The following is a 19,491-nucleotide window of genomic DNA, read 5'->3' on the forward strand; positions in this document are numbered from 1 at the left end:
GAACCATCTGAAGAACTGTCACCTCCTTACCCTGCCCCGGCCAGGGAAGGTCTGTCCCTGCCCAGGCTCCTCCCAGCCTCTGGGCTCGCAGGCCGCATGGATGCAGCTCCCAGTCAGCAGTCGAGGTGGACAAAGGCAACCAGTGTCCTGCCCGTGCTGGTCAAAAGCCTTTTGTGCCACTTTGCTCTCTCAGTTACATCCCTGAGAAGGCCGGGCTGCCCCGGGCCTGGCCGCCTGCACCCGTGGATGGGAGGTCCTGGTCTCGCTCTCTCTCCTGTCTGTCTGTCTGTCTGTCTCTCTCTCTCACTCTCTCGGGCTCCCTGATCCCAGCTGCTTCCCTGCCAGGCTCAGAGCCCCAGGTCTTGCTGAGCAACCAGAAACTAACCTAAAGCGGGAAAAAGCTCTGAAAATGGGGCCCCAGGGTCTTTTCTGGAACAGTCTGGGAAAGAAGGGTGGACACCACAGCCTACTGAGGTGTGGATAGAAGAACTAGTGGAAAGATTTGTTGGCTACTTCTGAGAACTTCCCTCTGGACTTCACCCAGTATGAGATTTGCAAAAGCTAACTCTTCATTATCTGTTTAGAAAAAGGGGGCTGGAGGAGAAAATTACAGTGAGAAGAACCTAGCTTTGGAAGGAATTTTTAGAATTACATATGACTGTGGGTGCCGGAGGCTCTGTAAATTGGGCACGCTTGAACTGAAGGTGCTAGAAAGTCTGATTCTTAAAGACCTGGGAGCTGCAGCTGCGGAAGCACATAGGCTGGACCCTGCTCACCCTCATGCAGGGGTGGGCTGGCGGGTGGGTCAGAGTTTCGGCAAAGCCAATTTCGTTCCTTCCCAGGCAGCTGATGAGAAACCCTAGCCAAGGATGAGAGTTTTCCTGGGTACCAAGTTCTGCACAGGATCAAAACTGAAGAGCTTCCTCACCCCCACCATGAGGCTACCATGGCTATCCCATATTTCTGTCTGTCTAGTGCTCTGATCCTGCTTGGGGACCTGTCTTTCCCCTAATTCCAGTCCCCATGAACTAGATGAAGTTGAAACTACTCTAAGCTTCAAGGGTGAGAAGGAAACAGACTTGGACATCAATGTGCTGCCCTATGATTGGTTTAGGAATGGTCACATGACCCAGTGAGAGCCAACGGGACTCGGTTCTGTGACTTTTGTGGAACTCTCAGGAATAGGGAACCTGACCTGGAGACCCAGACGGAAGGAAGGAAACAGGACCTGAGCTGAGGGCTGCACTCTGCCATTCTCAGTGTGGGCAGTGTGCCCGAGGATGGAGCCCACAGGGAGGAAAACTACGTCGGGTGGAGGAAACGGCCTGGACCCAGCTGAGACCCAAAGCTGGAGCAACCTGGGAATTTTTGGTCTCGAACTCCTGGCCTCAAGTGATCCTCTTGCCTTGGCCTCCCAGAGTGCTGGGATTACAGGTGTGCACCACCTTGCCCAGCCTGGAAGTTTTGGTTACTTAGCCAAATTCTTTTTAAGTTATTTGAGTTGAGTTTCAATTGCAAATGGTCAAAATGGTGTTGGGACCCAGAGGAAGCTTTTCTGGTTCCACTTCATCCCTAGGAAGTATTTATCTTTAACCAGAACTGGGGACCATGCTCCCTGCCAGGTCCGGCAGGGATCTGGGGGCAAGCTAATAAGCAACTCGAATAAAGCTGGCAAGAGGCTTGGAGGGGAGTCACGCATCGACCCACACACTCTGGGAAGCTGTCATCCATTCCCGCGGCCACCAGGGCCCAGAATTTGAATAGGGCACCGTTTTCTGAGAGGAGAGGGCCCAGCAGTTACACCTACACACATTCTGCATTGCGTTAACTCACAGGGCAAGAACCAGCTAAGAATTTCCAAACATAACTGGATTTTAAAGGTTGGGGCACACAATACTCCTGGCTTTCCAACCTGTGCCCCTGCTTTCATGGAGCTTCTGCTGGGTTTCAAGGGAAAGAACCGAGGTCTCTTTCGTAACAGGCCTTGGGTAGAACCGGAAGGCTCAGAGCCAGGAAGACCCTCACAAGGGAGATCACAGGGCTCTAACACTGTAGGCACAAGACCACCCTGCACAGAGTTCAAAATGTGGGCTCTGGGGCCAGGTTGCCTGGGTTTGAACCATGGCTCTGCCTCTTATTAGCTATATGACCCTAGACAGGTGCCTCAGTTTTTTTATAAAATGGGATGACAGTGCCTCCAGCTCAAAACACTATAGTGAGGATTCAACGAGACAATCTGTGGGCACAGTACCCAACACATAGTGGGTTCTTAGTAGATACTGGCCATCTAACTAGACCAGAGGTTTTTTGGTTTTTTTTTTTGAGACAGAGTCTCACTGTTGCCCTGAGTAGAGTGCTGTGGTGTCAGCCTAGCTCACAGCAACCTCAAACTCCTGGGCTCAAGCGATCCTCCTGCCTCAGCCTCCCAAGTAGCTGGGACTATAGGCACGTGCCACCATGCCCAGCTAATTTAGACCAGAGATTTTAATCCTTTATCTGAAGGGCTTCAGGGGTCTATGAACCTCCTGAAATTGTACATAAATTTTGCAATTTTTTTTTTTTTTTGTCCAGGGAGAGGGTCTACGAACCTTCATCAGAATCTCAAAGGCATCTGCTGATGCCAAGAACCACCAAAGGGGTTTCAAGTCTACTTGAGGGCAAGGACTAGGTTGTTCTTTTTGTGTGTCCCCTGCAGCAACCAGGGCCTGACCGCATGTACTAGGCACCAGTCAGTACTTAATGGAGAGACAGAAGGCCAAATGGATGAATCCTGAGAGAATGCACAGATGAGGTGGACCCAGGGCCATTCCAGGCATCTCAGAGTTGGGGTTCTAAGCCCTTAAGATGCACAACCCCCCCCACCTGCCCAGCCTCATGTGCTGTCTTCAAAGCCTAGAGACACACCCTGCCCCACCTGACATACCCAAGCACGCTCCTCAGCACCAGCCACAGGCCCCCGCCTCTCCCCCACCCCCACCTGCCCACACCTCTCTGCCCAGACACCCCCGGGAGGAACTCAGCATTCGGGTAGGGAGATGAACTCAAAGTCCGGGGCCAGGACACATGTGCCCCAGGGTTAAGCACGTCTCAGTAGGACATGGTTAGTGACAAGCCTGGCTCTGGGAGCAGGTGCCTAGGAGGAGAAGTCAGAGGACAAGTGAACCGCCAGGTCAGCCGCGTGAGGAGCAGCCCAGCACGCCGAAGCGCATCACTCACAGTCGCTTGATGCCAGACTCTGGCTGGGGGGACATTCTCGGGTGTGCAATGGGTGGAGGCTGGGGTATCCGATTTTCCTCTTCCATTTCTTCACTGGAAGGAGATAAGAGGCATGAGATTTAAAAAGTCAAAACATTCCATGAGAACTAGAACATTCCAGAAGAGTACTGTCTGATGGGGACCCATGTCTCTATTTTCAGTTTATTCTGAAGAGTACAGCCAAATAGAACCACTCCCTGTTTCCTGTCCTTAAAAATGCTTCCTTATCTCTACTCCTCTGTGGTTTCTTCTATCCAGAATATGCCACCCACCCCTCAACATGTCTCATACCTAAATACTACCCTCTTTTCAGGAAAGCCCAGTTCAGTTGCTACCTCCTCCAGGAAGCCTTCCTGATTTCTACCCCATCTCCAAGCCAGAAGTGATCTCTCCCATCTTTGAACATCCAGTGCACAGTCAGTAACTTTTTTTTCTTTTTCTTTTCTTTTTTTAGAGAGAGGGCCTGGAGTGCAGTAGTGTGATCGTAGCTCACTGCAGCCTTGAACTCCTGGGCTCAAGCGATCCTCCTGCCTCAGCTTCCTAAGTAGCTGGGACCACAGGCGCGTACCACCATGCCCAGCTAATTATTTTATTTTTTGTAGAGATGGGGTCTTGCTATGTTGCCCAGGCTGGTCTCTAACTCCTAGCCCCAAGTGATCCTCCCACCTCAGCCTCCCAAAGTGCTGGGATTCCAGGTGTGAACCACTGAGCTCAGCCCCATAAACCTTTCTCCTGTGCCAGGCACACAAGTGGGTTCCAATAAAAATGGGTGGTATTGTACTTTCTGTGCATCTCTTATCTTCTCTGGAGTGGGGACCACATCTGGTGCATCTGTCCTTCCAGCTTACACGGTACGTGTCAACGTGTCATATTCCTCCTAATGGCTGAAAAGTTCTGATTCATAAAACGCCTCTGGGCATTTCAGAAAGAGATTGTGAGCTCAGGGCTGTAGGCCACAGAGGGTACCCAGAAAGGGCACAGAGGAAATGCTTGTTTTTCAGGAGGTAACTGTACAAAAACTCAGTGAGGAGCCAGCTCTGGCCATCCCAGGGACACTTACCTCTTATAGTAGGCCAGCTCCTCCTGCAACAAGAACACCTTGGACTTGAGCTCGTTCCTCTCGTGCAGCACATCCCGCAGCTCCTGGAGGGTGAACCGGGGGCGGTTGGGGTCCTTGAGATCCATGGCCACCTTCTCCGCGTCTGAGACACACTCCTCTCCAGCTGGCTCCATCTGGAGGAGGCAGAGATGCCGCTAATGAATTCCTGGCAGCCATCAGCGGCGCCCACTCTGTATCCCGATGGAGCCCGAATTTCCCACCTCCTGGGGTGTGAGCAGCCGGCTGAGGGGGCTATTTTAAGCACTCGCGGGCGGCCTCTGCTCACGTTCTGTACACTTTCCCTCTGGAGGTGGAAGCCCGCGGCCACCTGTTCATTGTTCGCCTTCTCAATAGCCGGACCCGGTCTGGGCACCTCCCCACCCGCCACCCGCCGCAGGGTTTTGTTACCAACGTTAAAAGGCAGCCAAAGAGAAGAAACATCGAATACCACCACCCTCATAAATCTGCCTGCTTTCCCCTCCCAGGTTCTCCTCTCGTGTTCTTACTAAGACCATTGCTAATCTGGCCAGACTGGCTGGAGTCACAGCCTGCGTGCAATTCTTGATTCCCTTTTCATGTGACACTAAGCCATACACGTTCTCCCATCTGTTACGGGCCTTCTGGTGAGCCTCTGCCCCTCGGTGGCTCTGGGCTTCTTGACTCGAGTTCGGTGGAAGCCTGGTGGGGGTGCACTTGGGCATTTCTCCTCAATGAAGGTGACACTGGTGGACCCCAGCATCATGCTAAGTGACCTGCCCCACGTCACATCTATACCCATCCTCCCACCTTCCATGGCAAGGGAGCCTTTTAAAAAAAATGGTGGTGAAATACACATAACATTTCACTTTTTAAAGCATGCAGTTCCGTGGCATTTAGTACGTTCACAATGTTGTGCAACCACCTCCTCTTATCTAGTTCTAGAACTTTTTCATCTCAAAAGGGATGTTTTCGAGGTTCACTCATGTGGTAGCACAAATCAGTATTTCATTCCTTTTCATGGCTGAATACTATTCCATTGTACGGACACAGCACATTTTCTTTATCCATTCTTCACTCGGTGGCCATTGGGGTTGTTTCTACCTTTTGGCTATTGCGAATGGCGATGCCAAGAACCGTATTTGTTCCGACACCTGTTTTCAATTCTTTTGGATACACACCTAGGAGTGGAATTGCTGGGTCGTATGGTAATTCTATGTTTAACTTTTTGAGGAGTTGTCAAACTGTTTTCCACAGTGGCTGCACTATTTTACGTTCCCACCAGCAATGCAGGAGGGTTCCAATTTCTCTACATTCTTGGCAACATTTATTTCCCATTTTTTGGATAGCAAGGATGTCTTTGCAAGCTGCTTCCAACTCAGCTGGCCAAATCTACAGGTGGCCCATACTCTCGAGATAGTGCAATGTCCCCGACACCTCTGAGCCACAATGTCCTGTGATCGCCCAGGGCGGACAGAGGTTAGGCCAGCAGTGGAAAAGCTCCAGACCAGGCGAACGGGAGATGGAAATAGAATCCCCACCCCAGGCCCCCAAGAAAAAGCTCACAGTGGCACAGGGAGAAGGGGACTAATGCCAGTGTGGATGGTGCCACAAGGCGAGGAGGCCAAAGGACTCCAGGAGGCAGAGCCGAGATGCTTCACATCCTGGGAGAGTCTAGGACGGGCTGTTCTGGGAAAAGACACTTGAAAGGAGATACCACCCATGTGGCAGATCAGGTGACAGAGTAGCACAAGGCAGGCCTGAGTGGGGGGAGCCCTGTGACCCTGCCCCGTCAGCTGAGCCATAGCAGCAGCAGGGGAGGGGGCCTCGAGGCAGCCAGAAACTGACACCGCCACCCACCACCCCCAGGAGCCGCTTGGGCAGCTGAGTGGGGCCTCTTCCCACCTAAGAACTCCGGAGGAAATGTTGGAGGATTTAATTTCCCAAGAAAGTATTCTCAGCGTCTGCTGATGCCACAGCTGCAGGTGGGCTGTGTCCTTGGGGGACATCTTCAGTGTCCGGCTTTCTCTGCAGAGCCTCCATGGGCACTCCCCGAACCACCCCACAGCTACGTACTGGGTGTTCTGTACCCAAGACCACACACAGCAAGTGACTGATAAACAGCAGGCATGCAATAATGCAGTTCCTTCTCTTCCCCTGCCCAGGTTCACCAAGAAGCGACCTTGGGCGTCTAATATTTATGCAGCATTTATTGAGCATTAACTTTGTGCCCTGTTGGTTGCTGAGCTTGGTCCTCGGAACAGAATCAAACAGATGAGGATGAAGAGAAGATATACATAAATAGACGTTTACAAGGTCACATAATCAAAGAGGTGCAGGGACATCAACTCTAACTGGAGAGAATCAAGGGAGATGTTGCTGAGGTGTGGTCTCTGTGTATGGGGTCTTGATGAATGTGTAGGAGCTCACCAGGAAGTCTGAGCATCAGTCATATAGACCAGAGGTTGCAAACTAGGTCCTCAGACCACACCAGCACCCTCACCCCCACACTTTGGTCCTCACTGTGTCCTAAAACTCTATTGGCAGATCAGGCCACCCTGGGCCCACATTCCCCCATGTCAACATTGGGCGGATGCCAAGTAGCAGCGGCTCCCTTTTCCACGTGCCTTCTGTGGCTACCCACCCCCACCGCCTTTCCCTTCCCTGCATGGACCCCTGTAGGCAGCAGCCGCCCCTGCTGTGGACCCAAACCTCAGGCTCACACACTCCCTCCTGCCCCTCCTTCCCGACAATTCAGGTCCTGCCTTTCACAGCAGGCAAAGGACTTACCTCTCCGTGTCTCTGGGAGGGGCCATCGGACAGGGGTCCTCACACCTTGGGGCGGGGCAAAGTCCTTCAAAGGAGCCCCTAAACCCCCGCCTCCCAAGAGGCCTTTGGGGGAGCCACCTGCTCCCCTCTGGGCCTTCACTTCCCCATCTAGCCCTCAGGGACCCAGTCGTATTTCCAAAGGCTCTTCCCACCCAGACACCTGGGGATTTCTATGAACACACACTTTCAAAGCCGCAGCAGTTCCCTGCTCACCCCCGAAAGGTTTCACTTGCCCAAGACACTGCAGGGCTTCCTGGGAACCTGAGTTCTTTCCATCTGGAGAAGGGACCTGATTCCCTTAGACCCTGCGGGATTCCCAGCCAGGTGTGCAAAATCCTGACCTCTGGAACTTGCCTGCGAGTGCAAGGACAGCCCGGGCCAATCTGGAGGCCTCCAGGCAGCGGCTGCAGTGCCATGGACAGCCCAGGATTGGCCTGTTCAGACCGAGAGGGACCAAGAAGGCTTGTCCCGAGATAGCAGTCGGGTCCCATCAGCAGCGGCCCTTCTAGGCTTACTGCATGAGGCACCATAGGTGGCCCGGGTTATCCCAGATAAGCCGGGGCCTTCCTCGGGTTGCTTGCTGGTCCCAGGAGGCACTCTGGGCGCCACGTGAGGGAGACACCCTGAGGCCCCAGCTGCTTCCCAGGGAGGCCCAAGAGACCAGCTAACAAGCACTGGGACCTGTCCAGAGGCCTGAGGGCAGTGACATCATGGATCCGGACCTGTCCCAAGGCCCGGTCTCCTGGGAATGTTCCTCGCTGCCCAGGCGCATCAAAACGCCCTCTGCTCCCATAGACCCTGGCCCAGCAAGGGGGGACAACTGTGCTCTGGTCACACTCAGCACCTGCTGGCCTACCGTGCATAAATCCAGCCCGTGTTTAAACCCGGCCTTACCTGCCAGACCTCACACCTGTCTGCTCTCCCCACACAGGCAGAACCCACTTTCTAAAAAAGACCTGCTAAGAAATCAGAACTCGTAAGGCAGAGGTATCCAGGAGATAGGTGTTAATTTTACTGTTTTCCTACTGTGTTTATTTAAAGCCTTTCAGACAGGGGGCCCACTGCATTTTCTTAAGAATTTATATGTCTAATGGTGAAAGGCAGGAAAACCTTTGGGTAAAATATGAGGAGCTGGAGGAACTAGAGAACGTGCTGGGGAAGCCAGGCAGGACCACACGTCGTGGGATGCGCTGAGGTGAAACCTCCAGACCAGGTACATCCAGAGTGCCCAGGGGCGGGGCAGAGGGGACATGAGTGGCGGTCATGAGTGGCGGTCTCTTTCTGGGGCAGGAGAAATGTGCTAGATAGTGGTGATGAGCACACACTTTAGTGAATAAACTAAAAACCACTGAGCTGAATACTTTAAACGGTTGAACTGTACGTTGTATGAAGTATACCTTAATAAGGATGTTATAAAAATAGAGAACCCCGTCTACTGGAGATGACACTGAAATGACAGTGACACGGCTCAGAAGGGATCGTGGGGCAATGATGAGAAGATTCCTCTCTAGCTCTGGATCCCTCCCTGGCTCCCACCTCCTCCCGCTGAATCCTGCCCTGGGACGAACCCCTCCCCCCCAGCCACATGCTGCACGTACTCCTGTCTGGCTCTCGCTGTCCCCCTTTCTGGAAGGGCTTGTGTCCTCATTCCACCTCTGGACGTCCTGCCCTTCTCACAGGCCTGTCCGGACGCCGTGAAGCCCTGCCCTGTGCCCGCCCCTCCACGTCCCTGCGCCCTTCTCCAACCTCACAGGCCTCTATGCCAGCCATGCTGCACAGTGAACCTCCTGAGTCAAGTCAAGGTCATTCCCCTCACTCATCAGACGAGGAAACTGACCACCGAAGAGATGGACGGGCCCTGGTCACATGGCAGCCAGTGGAGCAGCCACCACCACCTGCAGTTCCCTGTGTGACGGACAAGCACCCTGCACCGCACACGGCTCCGAGGCCGGGAAGCAGAGCCAGCCTGAGTCTGGGAGCAGACGCTGCAAAACAGCCGCGGAGCGGTCACTGCTGCAACCTGACTTTACTCCCCGTTTCTTCCCCATGGCCTCAGCTGCCAGAAAGGGAAGCTGAGACCAACAGGCCATCAGGCCAACATGTGAAATGTCCCTGTCCTCATTGCTAAAGAGATCTGGAACACAGCTGGGAGTCTTGTGGCTGGGGTGATGTCCTCGAGACCCAGGTTTGGACCAGGCCCTCCCTGGCCAGGAGGAGACAGGCCTGAGCCCTCGTGGGGCCTGAGGGCTGGGAGGGGTACACTGTGGAGGGCAGGGTGCGACCTCCCCAAGCTTGGCCTAGTGGCTCTATTGTTGGCACTGGTCTCCCCTCCATCCCACTCCCATATTTAAATTTTTTTTTTTTTTTTTTTTTGAGAGATGGAGTTTCACTGTGTTGCTGAGGCTGGTCTCAAACTCTTGGTCTCAAGAGATCCTCCTGCCTCTGCCTCCCAAAGTGCCAGGATTACAGGCGTGAGCCATTGCACCTGGCCCCACTGCCATATTTAGAGTCCAGCCCTCACCATTCTCGCCTGGGTTATTGCAAAGGGCTCCTGACCACCATGTCTGCCCTGAGCTCTTGGCTGTTCACACTGTCCTCCGTGAAACTCGGCCGATCCTAGCTCCCGCCCGCTGAAACCCTGTGAATGGACCCACACCTCCCACTGCTCAGAGTTCTGGGTGGCACTCTCGGCCCCAGTGCTCTAGCAGCTGTTGTCTCTGCCTGGCCGCACCCCTCCCTACACCCCTTTGGGTCTAGTCACTGATTTTCCTCCAGAGAAAGACCACGCCCCACGTCCAGTCCATATGGCTTGTGCTGGCAACCACCAGGGGCAGCCATGTGACTCGGGAACGGACGGTATGCATATTCTAGACATCTGGCCACAACAGTTGGGTCAGCGATGGGCCAAGGAGAGCATTCCCTCCGACTTTGCTGGGACTCTTGGGGAAGAGGCAGTTTCTTTCCATTGGGGTTGCTAAGCTGGCTGAGTACCAGGGGCCACTGTAAGCCAAGAGCCTGCCTGAGAGTGACAGCAACACGGAAGAAAGCAAAGCCAAGAGAAGGTCTGAATCAAATTCCAGACAGCATCATCTGGGCACCTGGAACCAGCTATACCTGAAGCCATCACTAACTCAAAGCTTTTAGTTACAAAGCCAATAAATTCCTTTCTTCTCTCCGTTAAGCCATTTTAATTTAGGTTTACATCACTTTTAGCCAAAAGCAGGCCCTAACCTCTCCCTTTCAAGACTTCTCTCCCTTACCTTCATGTGTATCCCAGGTTGCTACAGAAAACCTAGAAGTGACTGGCCTGCATTCACAGGATGTTTAATGAGTGCTGGGACTTGAGCCCACCTGTGAGCTGGTCTGTCTTACCTCCCCTACCTGTGCCCCAGATTACTGGCACAGTATCTGCAAACCTCAGACAGTTAATACTGTTTGTTGGAAGAGAAGGCAAGCCCTGGGCGCCTCCCCAGCAGTTCAGTGTATTTTCTGAAGCCGCATGTCCACTTTCCACATTTCTACCTGTCACGGTCTTGGCATTAACAACACCGACACAAAGCCTAAGGAATAGCTCTTCCATGAAACCCACATCACAACCCTCTAAGGATTAACTGCCTCAGCCCCTGTGTTCCTGGCACAGTCCGGGGGCACATTTATGCGGCAGACACCTCTGGTGCCCACCTCACAGCCCTGGGCCTTCCTGGATTTTCACTGCAGCTACGGTGGGCAGTTCCATCCACGCAGACGGTACGTTCGCACTGTCAGGCAACCATCACCACTATCTAATTCCAGAACGTTTCCATCACCCCCAAAAGAAACCCTATGCCCATTAGCAGTTATGCCCCCATTCCTCCCTTCACCAACCAATCGACTTTCTGTCTCTGTGCATTTGCCTGTTTGGGACAGTTCATATAACTGGACTCATACACCATGTGGCCTTTGGTGGCTGGCTTTCTTCTCGCAGCAGCATGTTTGCAGGGTTCATCAATGCTGTAGCACGAATCGGTGCTCCCTTTTATGGCTGAATGATATTCCACTGTGCGGCTGGACCACATTTGTTTACCCCTTCTTCAACTGATGGACGTGGAGGTTGTGTCCACCTTTTGGCTATCGTGAACAGTGCTGCTACGCACACTGACGTAAAAACTTTTGTGTGAACACCTGTTTCTAATTCTTTTGGGTATATGCCCAGCAGTGGGACTGCCGGTCACGTGGTAGTGTGTGATTACCGCCTAACGTCTGGACTACGCGTCTGTCATTCTAAACTGTCAGCCCCATGTGGACAGGGGCCGGGTCTGTATCTAGCGCACCATGTTATCCTCTGTGCCTGCCACACAGTTAACAGTCATCGGAATGAATGAATGGCAGGTGCCCAGGAGCTATCACTAAGTGGAATGCTCCGGGCTGGAATGTTCCAGATTCAGTTCTGCCTTTACCCAGCTGTGTGTCTTCAGGCAGTAGCCGGTTCTCTCTCCCATTTTGTTACAGATAACAGGGAACACAAGGCAACTCTGCCTGCAGCCAGCCCACAGACTCGCCTCCCACAGCCCCTCCGCACCCACCCCAGCACCCACCTCCGCACCCACCTCAGGCTCCTCCTCCCCGTTCTGGCTGAGCTCGCCCTGCAGCCTCTCTCGCAGCTTCCCAAGCTCCGACCGCAGGTTGCCCATCTCCTGCTCCTTGGTCTGCAGATCTGCCTCCAGCTCCACCTTCTGTTCGATCAAGGCCTTCCCTTGGGCCTCCACCACTGTGACCCGGTGCCGAAGGTCATGGTTGATCTTCATCAGCCGTGTCTGTTGCTGCTGCAGCTATAGAGACAGGGAGGCCACTGTGTGGGGCTGCCACCTGCAGTGGCTCAGGCTGTGCACTGCACAAGGGCAAACCATCTACAGGTGTGCCATTTATACTGTAGACATCTTTATTTGAAATGTGTTCATATTCTCATGACTATTGACAGAGATGGGCAATTTGTATATTTACTATAATTTTATGGCAGATGGGAGATAAGTGTCTTGTTAGCATTAATATAGTATGGCAATTTCCTAACAGATGGAGGTAACGTGCGTTGAGAAAGGGGCGGCTTTCCCTAATGCAGGCAGAGACAATGTGTGGGTTCCTGGAGCAGCCTGGACCCTGCTAAGTCGCTCAGAGGCCATGATGGGAGGGGGGTGGGCTGGAGGAGGCCCCGGGGTCAAAGCAGAGACTGATGGGGCCTCTGGACCTCCCTGGCTGTGTTTCAAGTTCGGGCCCCCCAAGCCATAGGCAGGATCCCCCACTCCATGGAGCCCAAAGAATGAGACCAAGGGGGAAAGGAACCGCCTGAGTGGAGGATCCAGTCTCTTGCTGGTACCTACTGGCCGGGAGGGTAGATGTGGGTTAAGGGCTCATCACTTACAGCCTCGACGTCCTCATTTTTCAGGCCAAGCTCCCTGTCCTTGGCACGGATCTCGTCACGCTGCTTGTCCACCACCTCCTTCAGCTTTTTCATCACCTGCCGCTCCCGCTCTGACATGCCTGGGTGGGGGAGGTGGGACCAGCAGGTGAATCCACCCCCCCAACACACTGAAATAGCCCTGCGGCTTCCCACCGAGACTGACACTGAAGCCTTAGTGGCCCCCAGCCTCACCCTCTACGGCCTCCACCGCTCCCTTCGCCCACCCAGCACCTGCTCCCTCTGTTCCTGGCCCCTCCAAGCTCATTCCCACCTCAAGGCCTCTGCCCAGGACTCCCTCTCTGCTCGCTTCTCACCTCCCCATGGCTGGCTCAAATGTCACCTCTTCGCAGAGGTCTTCCCTCCTCTGACCACCCTAGAGTAGCCCCCAGCTCCCACCCATCCTGTCAACGTCTCTCTGACCCCACTCCTCACCCCCCATTTCTCATATTCACAGCGCTCTTCACAGTTACTAAGCGTCTTTACGTTCTTTTCTCTCACAAAAGATGTTAGGCTGGGTGGCTCAGGCCTGTAATCCTAGTACTCTGGGAGGCCGAGGTGGGAGGATCGCCTCCGAGCTCAGGAGTTTGAGACCAGCCTGCGCAACAGCGAGACCCTGTCTCTACTAAAAACAGAAAAAATTAGCCAGGTGTGGTGGCTCCTGTAGTCTCAGCTACTTGGGAGGCTGAGGCAGGAGGATCATTTGAGCCCAGGGGTTGGAGGTTGCCATGAGCTATGATGACGCCACTGCACTCTAGCAGGGGGGACAGAGTGAGACTGCCTCAAAAAAAAAAAAAAAAAAAAAGGTTAAGGTGATAAATTTTATGTAATATGTTAGGTGTATTTTCACAGTAAAAAATAACTATCTACATATACATACATATCCCACCAGATTTCAAAGACTGAATATGACATTAAAAGACTTAATACACCAGCCTGAGCGAGAGCGAGACCCCGTCTCTACTAAAAAAATAGAAAGAAATTATCTGGACAACTAAAAATATATAGAAAAAATTAGCCAGGCATGGTGGCGCATGCCTGTAGTCCCAGCTACTCGGGAGGCTGAGGCAGGAGGATTGCTTAAGCCCAGGAGTTTGAGGTTGCTGTGAGCTAGGCTGACGCCACGGCACTCACTCTAGCCTGGGCAACAGAGTGAGACTCTGTCTCAAAAAAAAAAAAAAGACTTAATACGAAAAAAGAATGCAAAATAGCCCACTGATAATTTTTATATTGATTACATGTTGCAAGGATACTTACTATTTTGGATCTACTGGGTTAAGTAAAATATATTACAGAAATTACTTTCATCTGTTTCTTTTTACTTTTTCTCATGTGCCAACTAGAAACTGTTACAATTACATCTGTCTCTAATGCACAGTGCTGTTCTGTGCTGCCCTTCAGAAAATGACCATGTGGCCAGTTTTCCTCCTCCCTGGTGACTAAGTTGCTCCTCCAGAGCCCAAGGTGTTTTTTCCAGACCCTTGAGCATATCTCGCACCCCATCTCCCCAGCCCGATGGCTCGGACACCTGTGATGCATCCCTGCATGTGCTAACTAGTAGTTTTTATAGCTTGCCCTCCAGCTGCCAAGATGCGTTTCCAAAAACAGGGGGCAGGGAAGTGCTTTTTAATCTGGAGATTTCCAGGGGCTGAAATACAGGAAACTGCAAAGGTCCCTCTGAGCGCAGCGCCCGCTGTTAACTGCTGGGAAAGCCACACTGTTCCACGCAGGGCTGGCTCCTCTGAGCACCGCACTCCACGCCCCTGCACAGGACTCAGACGGCTGCTCCCCTACATCCTCAGTCTACCCCTAGGCCTCTGCCCAGCACATTCTCAGTGTGGAACCTGCCACGTGGTCACAACTTCATGGGCTCCACCTTCTCCCAGGGACCCCCCGTCTGGCCAATGTCTGTTCCTCTAGCAGGTGGAAGAAGTGCCTTTGTCCTTGTGTTCCCATGGTTTCCCTTGCAAAATAAAAATAACCGTGAAAGGCATGCCTGGCATCTGCCCGGTCTTGGTCTCTCTACTCCAGTGGGGGCTGCTGCCAAGTGGCCTCCCGAGCTAACCCTTCAGGAGCCGGACCCACGCTAGACACCACTGGAGTGCGTCTTAAATCACGTGTGTGTAGGCTGTCTCATGACAAGCCCAGCAGGGATGTGGCAGCTGTGGAAGCAAAGCAAAGCTCCCCCACACGCAGGGCGAGTGACATGCCAAGCAAGCAGCTCAGAGCTTTCGGCTCCGTGGCCTGAGGGTGCCTAAGGCCTTTGGGGCCTTAGTGGGACCGGCAGGGGAATTCCCAGGTCACCCCCAGAGGCCTCCGGGTGCCCTGCAGAAATGCCCAAAGTTCAACACGGTTTCCGTATGACCCAGAAATTCCACTCCTAGGTACATACCCCAAAGAACTGAAAACACGTGTCCACACAAAGCTTGAGCACAGATGTTCACAGCAGCACTGTTCACAACAGCCAAAAGGTGCAAACACCCCATGAGTCCATCGATGATGAACAGATAAACAAAATGTGGGCTATCTACAGAATGGAACATAACTCAGGCATAGAGAGGAACGAAGCACCCAGCCATGCTACAACATCCATGAACCTTGAAAACGTTACGCTAAGTAAAAGAAGCCAGACACAAAAGACCACACAGTGTATGATTCCATTTACAGGAAATGTCCAGAAAAGACAAATTCACAGACACAGAGAGTAGATCAGTGGGTTCTTACAGCTTAGGGTGAAGAGGGCATGATGTTTCTTTGTGAGGTGATGAAAATGTTCTAAAATTGTGGTGATGGTTGCACAACTCTCTGAATAGACTAAAAACCACTGAATTGTATAATTTTTTTTTTTTTTTTGAGACAGGGTCTCACTCTGTCATCCAAGCTGGAGCATAGTGGTATAATCATAGCTCACTGCAACCTCCTGGACTTAAGCGATCCTCCTGCCTCAGCCTCCTGAGTAGCTGGGACTACAGGTGAGTGCCACCATGCCCAGCTAATTTTTATTATTTTTTTTGTAGAGATGGGGTCTTGCTATGTTGCCCCGGCTGGATGAACTGTACACTTTAAATGGTGAATTGTGTGGTATGTGAATAATATCTCAATAAAGCTGTTACAAAACAAATGATGGCAAATATTTATCTAGTGCTTACCACGTGCTAAATACTTTACCATATATTAACTCATTTAATCCTTACAATAATGTCCACATTTTACAGTTGAAGAAGCTGATTTATGGAAAAGTAAATCATCCTGCCAAGCCTGGGATCTAGCTGAGCCGAGATTCGGACCCAGGCAGTCAGAGATGACCTTGTGTAAAGATGCCCCGGTGGGGCACAGTGGCTCATGCCTGTCATCCTCACACTTTGGGAAGCCGAGATGGGAGGATCACTTGAGGCCAGGAGTTCGAGACCAGCCGGGGCAACCCAGGGAGACCCCACCTCCATAAAAATAAAATAAAAAATTAGCCAGGTGTGGTGGCACACACCTGTAGTCCCAGGTACTCTGCAGGCTGAGGCAGGAGGATCACTTGAGCCCAGGAGTTGGAGGCTTTAATGAGCTATGATGGCGCCACTGCACTCCAGCCTGGGCAACAGAGTAAGACCCTGTCTCTAAAAAAATTTTTTTTAATTAAAAAAAAATAAAGATGCCCCCACCAAGTCACTTTCTATCATATCCCCTGCGCCACCTGGAACTAGGCCATCTGTTTGTGTACATGTTTATCACCCATCTCCTCTGCATGCCACAGGGTCTCTGTCATGTGTAACGTGTGTTCCATGGCCGAGACAGGAGCCTGACAGATACAGGGGATCTGCAACAGTGTGTAAGGAACCTGTGTCACCATCTGTAAGTCGAGGCAGGGTTATGGTATAAATCAACATGACAACAGGAGTCCGAAGGCTTTGGACATCAGAAGGCACCTCAGACACATTAAGGGCACATGATGACGGTGATGACTGACGGCGTGGGTGACGACGACAACAGGAACAGCCCTCTCCTCACACCTTGAGCCCACCCCCCTCTTACCTTCGTGCTTCTGGAACTCCTCCTCGGAGAAGCTGACGTCCTTGTGGGAGAGGTTGGTCATGAGCTGCTTGTTCTCCTCCTGCAGCTGGGCTATCTGGGAGAGGAGGTCCTGCGCCTCCCCGCGCCACACGTCCTCCACCAGCTCCAGCTCCTGCCAAAGCCAGGGCACGCGGTGGGGTCACGGCCTGTCCAGGGACAGCAGGGCTGTCCCCATCCCTATGAGAACCAGGCACGGGGCAGGTGGGTACACAAGGCCACCGCTAGCCCCTTACAGCACCTCTGCAAGAAAGAGAAGGTGCTTCCCCGGGGCCGATGCCTGCATTTATGCTGCCAGGACTGGCCCCGTTAGAACTGCGCCAAGGACGACCACAAAGCTGGTTCTGCTACCGACAGAGAAGAGTGTGGCTGAGCGGCCACAGGCTACGGGGGTCCTAACATTCCCAGCCACCGCTGGGGGTGGTCTTGCCCTGAACTTTGGACAATCAGGGCACACCTGCTTCTCCAAGGGAGAAAAAGGCTTCCAAGATCCGGCGGATGTGCAGGTCGACAGGGCCGTTGTGCCCCAGGGCTCCTTAGCTATCTGATATGGGTGTCACTCCAAGGGGTCTTGAGCAACACTTAACCACTCTGAGCCTCAGTTTCCCTCATTCTGGGAACCAAAACATAAAGGCTCACAAGGTGGATGCGAGGATAAGTAAGATCAGTCTAAGTGCAATTATTTTGTGGATGTCTGGAATCAAAGAAACAGTAATAAGTGCTCACAAGAATATGAAGAAATTAGAACTCTCCTACACTGCTGGTGGGAAGGTAAAATTCTGCAGCTATGCTGGAAAACAGTCTGCTGGTTCCTCAAAATGTGAAACAGAGTCCCCGCAGGGCCCAGCAATTCCACCACTAAGATTGGCCCAAGAGATACAAAAACATATGTCCATGCAAAAATTTGTGCACGTGAATGTCTGCAGTAGCATTATTCATAGTAGCCAAAGGGCAGAAACAATCCGAATGTCCATCAACGGAAGAACGGGCAAATAAAACGTCGTCTATCTATACGATGGAATAATACTCAGCCATGAAAAGGAATGAAATTCTGACACATGCTACAACATGGAGAAACCTTGAAAACATGCCAAGAAAGGAAGCCAGGCTGGGCACGGGGGCTCACGCCTGTAATCCCAGCACTCTGGGAGGCCGAGGCGGGAGGATCCCTTGAGGTCAGGAGTTTGAAACCATCCTGAGCAGGAGTGAGACCCCGTCTCTACAAAAAATAGAAAAATTAGCCAGGCATGGTGGTGCACACCTATAGTCCTGGCTACTTGGGAGGCTGAGGCAGGAGAATTGCTTGAGCCCAGGAGTTTGAGGATGCAGTGAGCTGTGATGATGCCACTGCACTTGAGCCAGGGTGACAGAGAAAGACGCTATCTCAAAAAACAAACAAACAAAAAAAGAAGCCACATAGGCCATATATTGTATGATCCCATTTATATGCAATGTCCAATAAGGAAAACCCACAGGGACAGAGAGCAGACTGAAGGTCATCTAGAGCCGGAGTGCTGGGGGAAGTGAGGACTGACTGTTAATGGGTATGAATTTTCTTTTCGGGGTAATGAAAATGTTCTAAAATTGATTGTGGTGATGGTTGTACAACTCTCTGAATATACTAAGAACCACTGACGTGTAGACTTTAAATGGACGTATTGTATGGTATCTGAATTATACTCAATAAAGCTGTTACCTAAAACGAAGAATCTCGTGCAACTGTGAACTAGCTGACAAAGCGTCACTGCTGCCACCGGATGAAGCAGTGGGGTCAGGCATGGATGCTGGCATCTGTTGACCCAAGTTTGCATCCTGCTGACCTTGGGCAAGTTATTCAACCTTCGGGTGCCCCGGAAACGAGGAAAGAAGTGTATTGTCTCCCTCGGAGGGCTGCTGTGAGGATAAATGGTCACTACATATAAAAAGCACCTGGAGTATGCCTGGCACTCAGGAAGTGCTAACGACGATGTGTGTACTAATCCCTGTTCCTCCTACAATCCGTCACAAGCCCGCCAGGTGGCCGGACATTCAGCGTCGCTTCTGTCCATCGTCTAAATAAGTTCTTAGATCCCACCTCCTTCGTCAGGAAGCCTGGCGCACTGGGGCAAAGAGCAGTTACAAGCAAGTGTTCAAGCAGCTGGCTCGAGGTCACCAGGGGAGGCGAAGGGTGGGGGGGGCAGGGGGCTAGTGGAAGGGTGGAGCAGGCTCCACTTGGAGCAGAGTGAGGCTCTTCCAACCCCGCTCTTCTCCGCTCCCACCCGGCACAGGCTGAGCACACGGCTCAGGGAGTATCGGTCCAGGGTAACTGGCTGGGGTGGGCATAACAGCCCCCAACAACATCCATGTCCTGATCCCCGGAACCTGAGAAGATGCTGCCTTAGGTGGCAAAAGGGACTTCGCACATGTGACTTAAGTGAAGGATCTTGAGATGGGAGATGATCCTGGATTGTCCACGTGGGTCTGTGTAATCACAGGGTGCTTGTAAGAGTGAGACAGGAGGGTCAGTGTTAGGGACAATGTGGCTCTAACCTCCAGAGGGAGACGTGAAGACGCTACACTGCTGGCTCTGAAGATGAAGGAAGGGGCCCAAGCCAAGGAATGCAGACAGGGTCTCGAAGCTGGATTCTCCTCTAGGAGCCTTCCAAAGGAGTGGCGCCTTCCTGACACCTTGATTTTAACCCAGTGAGACCCATTTATGACTCTTGACCTCCTGAACTTTATCCGGTATTATTCATATGGACATTATCCACGTGCCTCCACAATACTGCATTACATTGTATCTGCACGTATCCATAATAAGCCCGTGGGCAGTGGCTCACACCTGTGATCTCAGCACTTCAGG

The 19,491-nt window shown here is 52.3% G+C and overlaps 1 protein-coding gene across 3 annotated transcripts in view; it reads right to left on the bottom strand.

The window, feature by feature from the left end:
* RILPL1 (Rab interacting lysosomal protein like 1) overlaps nt 1–19,491 on the bottom strand; it is a 29,383-nt gene that overhangs the window by 6,109 nt on the left and 3,783 nt on the right. For all 3 annotated transcript variants that reach the window (XM_045534976.1, XM_045534975.1, XM_045534977.1), the window contains exons 2-6: nt 16,614–16,764; nt 12,555–12,673; nt 11,746–11,967; nt 4,316–4,488; nt 3,217–3,309 (exon numbers count right to left, since the gene is read on the bottom strand). In XM_045534976.1, coding sequence (XP_045390932.1) covers nt 3,217–3,309; nt 4,316–4,488; nt 11,746–11,967; nt 12,555–12,673; nt 16,614–16,764 — 758 coding nt within the window. The remainder of the gene's footprint in view (nt 1–3,216; nt 3,310–4,315; nt 4,489–11,745; nt 11,968–12,554; nt 12,674–16,613; nt 16,765–19,491) is intronic.

This window comes from Lemur catta, chromosome 21 (genome assembly GCF_020740605.2).
Source record: "Lemur catta isolate mLemCat1 chromosome 21, mLemCat1.pri, whole genome shotgun sequence".
Lineage (NCBI taxonomy): Eukaryota > Metazoa > Chordata > Mammalia > Primates > Lemuridae > Lemur > Lemur catta.